We start from the raw sequence: 12,019 nt of genomic DNA, 5'->3' as shown, positions 1-12,019 counted from the left end.
CAGTCAACTCGGTTTATGTTTGTAACGCCTGACTTTAGTGACTCCTAGTGGCCATTTAAAGAAATACAATTTTATAAATAAGAACTAAGCCATCAGTTATTCATCATCATTATTCAATATTTTAGTGTCTTCCAAATAAATGCATTCACACCAAACTGAAGTTTGAGAAAATAAAAACACATATTTCCTTTTTGTTTTATAACATTTTTTTATTTAATGCAAAAGTATGTACAGTCTTTTGTACACTGAAAGCTTAAACCCTCAGAAAAAATACCATCATGTGGTAATGTGTCACTATTCTTCACACATGCAAACAAAAAAAAAATAATTATGTGCGATAATGATTGTAAAAACAGTAAAAGTGATACCCGGGTTGTAGGAGAGCAGCAATAATAAATGCAAAAAACAAACCCACACTGTGTCACTTTCGTACAAATATGTAAAAGAAAACATCCTCAAAAAACAGGGGTTGACACATTAACATGAATACCTCACGCACTGACTTCAACTCTGAAGAAACAAACAATCCTTCACAATCCATTTCTCAGCAGTTAATGAAGTCTGGCGATCAACAGTTTAATATGTGACAGCTGATGATGAACAGAAGAAGCCAAAGGACCTGTTCCCAAACTGCAGGTGCATTGTGTCAAAAAGGGAAAACAGTCAATATGTCAGGCAGAGTAGTGAGCAAAATATGTATGAAAAGTTCCACAGATGGCTCGTGTTTATATACAACCAGGTATTTAAAATCGTGTTGAAAGCACGCTGCCTGGTTTGGTTCCAGTGCTCGCTTGTGCTCCCACATTTCTTCACAGCAACTTAAGAAAACACTTGCAAATGAACCAAGAATGAGCAAAAAACATCTTCACCAATCTGATAACTCACATGCAGCATCCAGAAACAGTCACCACCAGCAGTTCCATCTGGCAGTGACTGGACTTTAGATTCTTGAAGAGGCTTTTCATTCAAACAGTTTTCAGTTTCCTTTACTTACTCAGACCCATTACTTAAGCAAAAGTACTAATAATACATAAAGCCATGCATTCACAACCTTACTAAAGGAAAAATATGTAAGCTTAATCAACAAAATGTACTTTAGGTTTGAAAAGTAAAAGTACACATGGTGCAGTAAAATCATCCCTCAGTGTTTGCTGTATTCATGTGTTTGCTGCATTTTACTGCTGTAGGTGTTTCAGGTTGAGCTCATTTGAACTACTCTATATCCTGTTGGCTGGTTTAATCTACAGCAATGCATCAGCGTGGCCGTCCTGTGAGAACCACGTATCTCTTAGTTAAATGCATGAGATCCTCCAGCCGTCAGTGAGGAAGCTTTTTGGATGAGAGGAAAAACATCTTCACGGATCTAAAGCAAGTCGAGCTGAGGTTGACAAGACACTACAAACCAAAACACACGTCCAGATGTTTAGTTTGATGTCCACGACTCGTCACCAGTGTTGGAAATTTAGCAAGCAGTGTCTTCTGTATTCACAGTCTAACTGCTGAAGTTAGTCCTCGGGAAACATCTGCTGTGTTTCTGTGTATCACATTGTGAATGTGCTCCTGAATTAGTTTGTTGTCTTTTGTTTATTCCTCTAAATGCTCTGATGTTGAGATCTCTCCACCACCTGTACAGCAGGTAGTACATACTGGGATTTGAAAACACGACTCTGTGCTGCAGCAAACCTCTTTAAAGAACCACCTTTGTAACTGCCAGCAGTGAGCAGATTGGTGCAGATGTGGGCGGATGAGCTGTCACTGGCTGTATTAAAGCACTCTGCAGACTGTAATGGAATGTAATGTGCATCCACACAGATAAGGAAATGTGCCTGGACTTTGCCGTCTAAACAAGCGAGGCTCCTGTTCAAAATACTGCAGTATCTTAAGTGTACTCCACCTCAACAGGACAGATGATCAGCGGGGAGGTGTTCTTCCCGTTGTCATGGAGACAGGGGTTAAAATACGGGTAGAGAGGCTCGGCGAAGGCGCACCCGTCGTAAGTGTAAATGTGAGTCTTTGCGTCGACGTTGTAGAAGGACACCGAACCCTCTTCGTAGTCCACGAAGATGCCAACTACCTGGGGGATTTCCTGGAGGTGGAGGGTGATGGAGGGGCCGGCGCAGGCGCTGAGATTGCCACCTTTCCGCCGGCAGATCGCCCAGTAGCCGTTGTCAGGACGCACCGTGATGGCCCCCTTCCTGTTGATGGACTCCTTGGCCACGCCAAGATCCCAGTCTGTTTTATCTCCAACCTGAAACACAATGTACAGAACAGAGAAGCAGATTAATGATGCAGCAAGAGCTGCTGCAATCCACTAAGACATTCTGGGACTCTACCTGAACCGCCCAGTAGTGTCGTCCAGACTTGAAGCTTTGTTTCCCCAGAACGGAGACGCAGGAGTCGAACCTGCGAGGGTCGTCTGGGACAGCGACTTTCTTCTGCTGGCAGCTGAGGCTCACCTGTGGATCATCATCATCATCACATGATCAGTGATGTTCATCAGTGTTACATAATCAGGGGTGGACAGGAATGAATTTACTTGAGTGCTGTACATTTTTCAAGTATCTCTACTTTGCTTGAGTGTTAATTTTTTGGGGGAAATTTATAACTTTTACTCCCGGTTACTCCTTACTTTGAAGCATTGATTACTTTCTTTTCTGAAAAGTGATCGGCACTCGTTGTATTTGTCAAAAAATCACAGTAAACAACTCCTACAACTATCAGTTAAGAATGCTTCCTGCATTTTTGTGAACAGTTCAACTCGAACGTGGCCGTGGCGACGATGGCTACGGCTGATAACGACGAAGATTCCTCACCACCAGAGCACTCGTGGCCGTATCTGAGATCCGTGTTTGAAGATTCATATCATTTTAAATGTTTGTTTTGTTTAACTCAAACTTCAGTGCTGCCAGCAAAAAGTCATCATCCAAACTGTGGCTGCAAACCGTTAACAGTAAAAAGAAAGAAATTGTACTTTTCAACACTGAAGTATTTTTAAAAGAGAGTCCAGAGGACAAATTACAGAAAGACAATTACTCACACGCACAACCACACCAAGCAAATAGACTTTATTGATCCCGATTTGGAAATATTATTGGAAATATAATCTAATAAAGCTTCCTCAGAGGACTTCGAGCTGTGCTGCAGATCATCCAGGTAGTACAGTGGATAGCACTGAAAATCAGTCATCCCCAGTTCAGAGTTGGTATGAAGAAATTTTTAAGCCAACCTGTCCTGTGATCAGGTGTGTTGGTTTGCACAGTTTATATATCAAAGTCTTACAATCTAAATGAAGACACAGGTATGCTGATGCCCCCAAGACGGCATCAATAGGTATAGGTCGTTTGCAGTCACGTGACATTCAATCTAGATGGAGGGCAGGAAGTGAAAACCGTCACATGCAAACAACCTATTGCACTCAACAGCACTGTTGTAGACAATGTTGTAGACAGCTAATTGCTAATTAGCGGTACATGAGCTTTCTATTTCTATGAAATTTCTAGGAGACAGGACTCGATGGTGTCATCAGCATAAAAATGAAAATAAATATTATTCTTCTATGAAGGGAATAGCAGTGAGCCTAATATTTATCCTTGAGGGACACCTTTATCGACCTTTTGGGGACTTGATTTGAAAGCATCAGCAACAACACTGAACTGTTACCTCTTTTCCATCTGGGGACAGAGTCAGCCAGCCTGCAGCAGTAGTCGGATCCAGAGTCACGTCCACTGGTGGGGAACAGATTAAAAGGATGAGAAATGTAATATTTACACCATTGAATTCAGAGTTCAAAGATATTCAGGATGATTTCCCACAAAAAGAGAATACTGCAAGTTTCTCTGCTTCCATATCACTGTGTGTTCCTGTCGTGGTTGTATATGTTATGTTAAAGTGCTTTTTTGATTATTTTATTCTTCTTGTTGACATTATTAAGCTCATGCACATACCTGCATACTGACTCGCCTTGATCACTTCTGCAAAGGAAAAGAAGATGTTGTCCGTTTAATTCATGAAACAACCCTTGGCAGTAGAACTGTATGGGGCTGTTCTAAACATATATGTTGATATTATTCGTCATATAAATACAGTCATAAACAGATAACAGGATCTAGACATCAACAGCATCGTGGCAGAGGTTACTGACCCTCTGCGGACAGTTTATTTTCCAGTTCATGGCAGAGGTCCACCAGCTTGGAGAACGCTCTCCTCACTGTTCCTATGTAGTTGTCTGAGTGGACTGTGACCTTGGACCAGTCCCTGCTGGGCAGTGGAACACTCAGACAGGGGAAACACTACAGTAAAACAGGATGAAACAGTGCTTGTATTTATTAAAGTAATTCAGTGTAATATATCTGTGGTATAAACACCCTGTTCAGGACTTCCTAACCTGTATGACATGAAGAGGGTCCTCGGACTCCTCCAGCTGCTGCAGCTCACTGTGACCCCTCTCCAGGTCACCGATTTCCTTCTGGAGATTGTTGAGAAGCTCGTCCGTTCCCTTCTCAGCCGCTTCCTGCCGCTGCTCGATCTCATCGACCAGCAAAGTCTGGCTCCTCTCGATGGTGCTTATCACCTTGCCGAAGACCTGAAGACTTGTCTGCATCTCTCTTTCTTTATTAATCTGCAGATATCCAGAAATCACTGTTAATGATTGAGTAAAATAATGCAAATAAAAGATGTAACAAAGTCAGCTTTTGGCCTGGACCATAATCACAGTGTCCCTGCTCAGTCCTTCAAAATGTGAGAACATTCATATTCACAGCATCCATTCATATTCATTGCGCTTTCACAAAGCACAGTAGTGGCTTTCTTAAAAAATCAAATTTGAGGACACAAAGGAAGGAAGGAGGAAGCGGCACTGCTTAAGAAACTAGAATAAAAATCCATCACTCAGGCCTCTGTGTCAAACTAGAAAACAAGGACGCCACAGGAGAAGACTGCTCTGAATCCCTAAATAACACATTTTCATCTGATTTTATCATTATTTTGCAATTAAATCAGAATTAATATCAGAATTAATCCCTTGGTTTTCTTTGATAAGAAATATTCCTCTTACATTTTCATTGCAACGGCAGTGGATTCACCCGTGTAGCTTCAGAGATATCGGTGGTTTTATCAACAAGATCAAGAGTCTGCAGCCATGCTAGCGGCTCCGTGAAGCTGCACTTAGCACAGTGACACTTCAAGCTAAATGCTAGCATGCTAATGTGCTCAAATCAACAAGGCTAACAATGCTGATATTTGGCTAACATTTGATAATCAGCGCTGAACACACAGAGCAGTTGAGGCTGATGTGCCGAAGTGGTGCACTCACTGACCAACACTGCCATCACTGCAGCCACGTAGCTAGTTTAGCTAAAAACATCACACGTAGCATTGTTGTAATCTCGTGTACTTTAACTGCATTTGCCTCAAAATTATGGATTATAATGATTATGATCATGGATTAACTTGTTGCCAGAGCATTTACAGGTAAAGGGGCATTTGGGAAGGTGGAAACATACAAGTTTCTGTTGTTTATAACTGAGAAGCATTAGACTAAAACACTTACTTTGGTCATCTCCATTGAAGTCTTCATCTCCTCAAGCTTTCTGATTCTGGCCTGGATCAGCTGTTGAAACTCTGTGTCAATCTTCTTCACCTGAGACTGTAAAGATGAACAAGTACATCATCAAGGACACTGTAATTTAACTATTAGACGACCAAAAAAGTACTCAGCAGCACAAACCTTCAGGGGTATCGTACGATGAACAAAATGAAACTACATGTAACATGAGATAAACTCGTTTCCTCACCCTGATCCTCTTGCTCTCCTGCTCCATGGGGATAATCTCGTGGTGTTTGTGCTCCCTCTCTGTGCATTTTATGCAAACAATTGTCCTGTCCGTCTTGCAAAACTTCTCCAGGAGCCTGCCGTGCTTTTTGCAGAGGTGACTGTTGATGAAGGTGCCTGGATCTGTCAGCATGTGCTTCGTCATCAGTTGGTCCCTTAGGTGAGGTGTCAGGTGAACTTCGCAGTACGACTCGCGGCACATGAGGCACGACTTGACCGCCAATAACTTGTCTTCTTGGCAGATGTCACAGGGAACTTCATCAGTCTTAGAAAGTTCTCTTCGGATTCTTATCTTTTGTGGAGCTGTCTTATATTTCGGCTTGTCCTTCAGAGACCTTTTGATTCAATACAAATGTGAAGTCAGACATGAAAAAAGTACCGAAATAGGGCTTAAAATATGTTAAAACCATACCGACAGACCTTTTAAATTTCTCCGTGATGTCTTTAAAGCCTACGTTGATCCTGAGTTCTGGGCGTTTTTTGAACACCTCCTTGCACAGTGGACACTCCGACTTATGTCTCATATCCCAGAAGCGTTTGATGCATCCCAGGCAGAAATTGTGTCCACATGGGATGGAGACGGGGTTGTTGAAGATATCCAGACAGATGCTGCACCGAAACTGTTCCTCAGACAACGCAGAGGCCATGTTTCTGATCGAACAATAATATTAACTTACTTAAACACACATATGCAAAAACTTTGTGAATTCCTTGTACATATCATAATATAAAAATGCTTGAACGCTTTGAATGAAAGGCTTCACCACAGCTGTATTTAAGTTCATGTTTTTAGCTAACTCACACACATCTGCAGAACAGCAACCAACTTCCTCATTAACCAGAAAGGGTTTCTTGCCAGCTGGAATGAAATCCTGCTGACTCTTAGGCCAGGATGATTCGTTGAGACTAAAACGTCAGATCTGATGTATAGTGAAGGAATGCTGCTGCACAGGTGAAAACTGATAAGCTGTTTGGTCATTTATGAGGGATACGAGTGTTCCAATGGTACCGTTGGCTCAGGTCAGCACCAAGTCAAGGTAATATTATAGGTTTGAATCCCACACAGGAACATTGTTTTGTCACTGATGCACAGTCTGTGTACTATAGCATACATTTTGCAATCAGCACACACTCATACCGAAACGACTGAATAGATCAATTGCGAAAAACCCCCAAAACAATACATAAGACTGTTCGAAAAGGACATATGTACATGAACTTTGGAGAGTTCAAACAAGTTCGTTAGTGAAGTGCCATTACATACATGATAGATAAGTACATTTTTAATGTAGAAATAACATGAACATAAAGATAATGATCCACTGCACCTTCTCTACATGCGGACTTTCTTGCTCTTTCCACTAATGTCTTCCTCCTTTGCTTCCTCTTCATAATTACTACATACCACTACACACAAATTGCAACGTAACAATAAGCAGAAATATGGTCCATAATAAGGTACCTGCACACACAACCTACACAGACGTTTTCTCTGGCGAGGTTGGGCTGTTTCCATCATGTCCACTTTGACTGTTTGACCCCTGAATATTTTCCTTTTGAAAAACAATTGCTTACATTCACGGCAGAAGCTCATTGTGTGCAGTATGCTCCCTACACTATCTGCTTAGTATAAAAAAAAATCTTACCTGAGTGGATTGACAGGCAGATGTGTTGCCAGCAGTTGTATGACCGTAGTCAAAACAGACTCAAAATATATGAGTTGTAAGTTCCTCCCACACTGACGTCTGCCGAGAAGAGCTCAACAGGTAAATCTGGTTGTCTTTCTCAGCTGCCACTCGTATTTAGATTGCATTTCAACTGGCATTCACTGTAGCTGCTGCTTCTGTGTGCAATGTTATCAAATGTGTCATATGTTGTTTGATGTATTTGTGTACTCTGAGGTTGTATGGAGGGTCTGTGGCTTTACCGCAGTCTTCACCACTCGTCACTTGGCTTTATTTGCATTTTGTGCAACAAAATCTGTGATCATACAGTCATGATTTATTGATGCAAATTGTTCTAGATGGAAAGATTTGGGGCTCGTGCTCATTTGTCTCGGCAGTCACTGAATAGTCTTGACAGTCTTTTGTTGAATTAGTAGACAGGTACAGATGAAAAAATAAGTATCATGACTGCAGCTGTTTATTACTGAGTGGACACAGTTGCATCTGTTTACAGTATTATACACGTTTTATTCAATCTCCTCTCACCTGCTCAAACACAGTCCAGGTGAACTTTGGAAATATGTCGCAAAACGCACTGCGAGAAGAGGGAAATCCCGCCGTCAGACCTCAGACAGTATCAGGAGCACGTGAGTGGTGACTGTCCTGCTTACATCAATACCATTCAAATGCTTCAGAAGACCTGAGTTTACGTGTTCCCAACAATCCATCTCTTGAACATGAATCATATCTAACACTGAAGCGTGGTAATACTGGCATACCGCCAAGCTTGCATGGTTTTGGGCCTGTGTATCAGTATGTGCAACACCTGAATGGATCCAAGTGGACCTGCCATCAGATCTGATTGCTTGATGCAGTATCGCCGTTTTTCTGGCATATTTCCAGACAGCAAAGCCATCAAGGTCTAGACAAGGGGTTCTCCAACTTATTAATTAGGTACTTTTTTCAATAGAAAACCCACAGTTCATCTACCAATGAATGAGTCCTTATCTCACCAAAAAACTCCTCTTCAGGATCCCAGGAAGCACACAAAAATACTCAGTTTGAGGTCGGATATTGACGAAGTCCTCCATTGAAAATGACAACATTTGTCATTAATCACTGCGAGTTTACCTCTGTGAGCGTTTTCTGATCTGGTTCCTGAACGGTTCAGGTCGGTTTAGGACAATTATAATTATTGGTTAGGATGAAAAAGGAAACCAACTTTAACTAATGGTAGGAAACAGGTTTTGAAGAGTTATGAGGAAGTCAGGAAACAGCCAAGGACTTCATACACACATACACAAATACTGCTTTCATACAATTTTGCAAAACAATTTTAAAGTTGAACAGTTTCAAGCAGAACACTGATGTGGATCAACTCAGACCCTGGAGAAAAGAATCGATGACACATACGCAAACATACCGTCCACGCATGCTGAAATAACCTGATGTCACCCTGATCACAATCTTTGAAGGAAGGACTGACTCTGCGCTCGCTCGCAATGAGTCTGAGACACTGACTGCAGGTTGTGAGACTCAGATGAGTCACACGGCTCATAAATCAACTTCCTTTTCGTGACTGAACGCAGGACAGCTCAGCAGAGACACCGAGCCGGGGGGGGGGGGGCAGATAATGTGCTGGGAGTGTGCATGGTCTAATGTCAACCGGCGTACGCAGGGGAGTTTTAAACACTTTTAACAAGTTGGTCTCTGGGGCGTCAGATAATTCACGGCTATGTAACCGCATTAGGCACATCAGCCAAAACACACCCCGGTGTGTGAGTCCTGTAACCACATCAACGCCTTCAACAAGCAGCTCGCACGTTGGCAGCCTGCGGGGCTTTACAGTACCACATCCTGCGCCGAACCCGACTGTTTCCGGCTTATTAAAAAAGTCCAGCAGTCGCTCAGAAAGAAAAAAAAAAAAAAAGGAAATTCAAACAAATGATCCTCCCCTGCTTTGTGCTGCATTTCGTATTCCTGTTAAAAAGCAAAATAAATAAATAAATCCCACATTGATGCAGTTATGGAGGAATAATACCACAGATCGTCTTGTAAACATTTTGTGTCTCCGGTGCTTTTGGCCTTATCTCATCCCTCCACTGGAGATCGACCGCTAAACGCTAACGAAGATGAGATCCTTGTTCCTTGTGCGGCTCTGTGGGGTTAAAATTCATTTTAATTAATGTTATTATGTTAAAAATGCACTTTTAGGTGGTATGACATACAACATGACCTCTACAGCGAGGAGGGAGGCGGATATTTATGGACTGTTCACTGTGTTGTATTCACATGCAAAGGTTAACAAATGTCGAACAGTACTATAAATAATACTACTGGTAAGTAATAATTATAATGTTGTACCTCACAATTTAATTGTGAATTGAATTAATTGTAAAAAACACAGTTTGTCACTTCATTTGTGATTATTTTGAGTCGTGTCTCCAAAGAACAGAGGCCACATTTTGGCGTCCCCGCTCAGTAAAGGTTTGAGACAGAGATACGTCTGCTGGCTTTGTGCTTTGTCGCCACCGAGTGGACAGATCAGGGCACTGCAGGGGACTCCATTCAGCTCCAGTTCAGTTTGTGTTCAACGTGACAGCATCTGTTTTACATCCTCAAAGCTCACTGGGATCATGGTTCATTAGTTCTACTGTGAGAGAAAGCACTGTGGTTTTTAGCAAGTATTACTCCAACAGGGATAAATTGCTGTTGTATTTCTTTATTTTTTTAATCGCAGGTTACAGTAACTAAATTGCTTATAAAACAAATACATCAAGGAGCAGTAATTATAGAAGTCAACCACACTTTAAGCTACAACAACCATGATGATAGCATGTCAAAAATATGAAGTATGAAGTGACTTTAATGACCACAGAAACTGATTTTGAATTTAGTTATAACAACATTATAACACAGTGACAATATTAAACAACAAGAAACATGGACCGACACATACACACATACATACAGTACCATGTAGAAATATTTCCCGTGTGTACATGAATACATATTCAAAGCTGTAATACAAACCTTAAAAGCTAAAGAAAAAGCAGGATATTTTGTAAATACACTATGATAGTTTAATCTACGGTAACAAATCGATAAATGGTCATTAATCTTTAGACTTTCTTTAGAAAACAAGCTGCGAGGTTAAAGTCCGACTTCACTGGATCTACTGTCTCCTTTTCTCTGTGGAAAATATCTTCGTCCGGCTTCTTTATCCAGGACATTTTGAAGTCTTTTGGAAACCCCTTCTCTTTTATCTTGCTCTCCAACTGGAAAACAAAAATATTCAATGAGACATAAAATCTGCTGGAGGACAAAACCTTTATTTTTTAAATCCAGTTTGTAACCACAGTGAAACACATACCAAATCTAGATTTTCTTTATTGTAGTTTAAATGTGTGTTTATTTCATTTTCTAACTTGTATCAGGACGTATTTGCGTGTTAAAGCTGAAATCACGCCTGAGCCAGAATTCACATACTAAGTGAGCCTGCCTCTTGCACTCTGCGTATTGCATGATGCTATGCTAACATGCTAAATGTGAATGGACACTTGCCTGTATAAGTAAAACGACACACATCTTAAAACCATTTTTTTAAACTTTCTTGTCACATTTATATGAATTGTGAGGCCGACTGACGGCAGTTACCACATTCAAGATGGCGTCCGTCACAGCGCGGTCACTCAGGTTGATTGTGGATTTCAGGGCTCTCAGCTTCATATGAAAGAACTGCACCTTCTCTGGTTGATAGAAATACAGATGGAAAGTTGTTCAGAGCGTATCTGCGTTTAGAAATGTGATGGCACACAGTCGATGTGATGTGGTTTCCGGGCGAGAACGACTCACTGTTGTGGCACATGAAATGAAACTTCCTGTCGCAGGCCCTCTCCTCCCACTTTCCAGGGTCAGTGGCATTAATCACGCTGACAGCACAGCTCTTATTTACGTCGGACGGGTGTCCGACCGCCCAGTTTTTGAAATTGGACTGAGATTCATCCGACCAACAGTACCAGCTTTTGCGGTACAGGCCGAGCCAAGCCAGCTGCCCGTCCGGCACCACCTGCTGGATCTGAGCGTTCTCCGTGTCGTTCCTCACGCTGGCCAGGTTCATGTGGTGCAGCTTGCAGTAGCCCTTAGCTTCGGACCAAGTCGTTTTGGCACTTACAAAAAAGTATCTGTCAATGGAAGTGGTTGGCAAGTCTGAAAGGTGAAAACAATCGATTGTAAAACCCCCAAATATTCAATTTAGAGTGATATGAAACCGAGAAAGGCAGCAAATCTTCACATTTGAGAGGCGTTTCTGCTTGATGTCATCAAAGTAGCCAAATCATTTCCTGTCAGTCGTTTCGGTTCTGCTTTCCTTTACTGAATGTAATACTGTACACATAAACTTAAATATAAAACTTAAAATAGAAAAAATAAATAAAAATTATCTATGAAAAATCATGAAAATACACAAAGTTATTGAACATAAATGTTACTGAAGGTTGAAAATATTTTCTTAAAAAGCAAACAT

General features: G+C 41.4%; 1 protein-coding gene across 2 annotated transcripts; it reads right to left on the bottom strand.

The window, feature by feature from the left end:
• Nucleotides 1–270: 270 nt before the first annotated feature.
• Nucleotides 271–7,498, bottom strand: LOC143316844 (E3 ubiquitin-protein ligase TRIM39-like). 2 transcript variants are annotated; one of them, XM_076724583.1, is made up of 10 exons: nucleotides 7,477–7,498; nucleotides 6,251–6,481; nucleotides 5,793–6,165; nucleotides 5,549–5,644; nucleotides 4,385–4,618; nucleotides 4,142–4,289; nucleotides 3,945–3,971; nucleotides 3,661–3,725; nucleotides 2,334–2,456; nucleotides 271–2,248 (listed from the first exon to the last, which is right to left on the bottom strand). In XM_076724583.1, the coding sequence occupies exons 2-10, from the start codon at nucleotides 6,475–6,477 to the stop codon at nucleotides 1,880–1,882; spliced, it is 1,662 nt and encodes a 553-aa protein (XP_076580698.1). In that variant the 5' UTR covers nucleotides 6,478–6,481; nucleotides 7,477–7,498; the 3' UTR covers nucleotides 271–1,879. The 2 variants fall into 2 exon arrangements, with proteins under 2 accessions (XP_076580698.1, XP_076580699.1); XM_076724584.1 differs by lacking the exon at nucleotides 7,477–7,498 and adding an exon at nucleotides 7,293–7,335.
• Nucleotides 7,499–12,019: the final 4,521 nt, after the last annotated feature.

Source organism: Chaetodon auriga, chromosome 24 (genome assembly GCF_051107435.1).
Source record: "Chaetodon auriga isolate fChaAug3 chromosome 24, fChaAug3.hap1, whole genome shotgun sequence".
In the NCBI taxonomy this organism is placed as follows: Eukaryota; Metazoa; Chordata; class Actinopteri; order Chaetodontiformes; family Chaetodontidae; genus Chaetodon; species Chaetodon auriga.
This window is presented reverse-complemented; position numbering and strand designations above follow the sequence as displayed.

Bases quoted from the DNA above. Each gene is read 5' to 3' on its own strand.
- LOC143316844 (XM_076724583.1), bottom strand. From the start codon at position 6,477: ATGGCCTCTGCGTTGTCTGAGGAACAGTTTCGGTGCAGCATCTGTCTG. The intron at 5,645-5,792 runs GTGAGGAAACGA...TCATCTTTACAG, and splicing joins AGGAGAGCAAGAGGATCAGG to TCTCAGGTGAAGAAGATTGA. The intron at 3,972-4,141 runs GTCAGTAACCTC...TTTCCTTTGCAG, and splicing joins AAATAAACTGTCCGCAGAGG to AAGTGATCAAGGCGAGTCAG.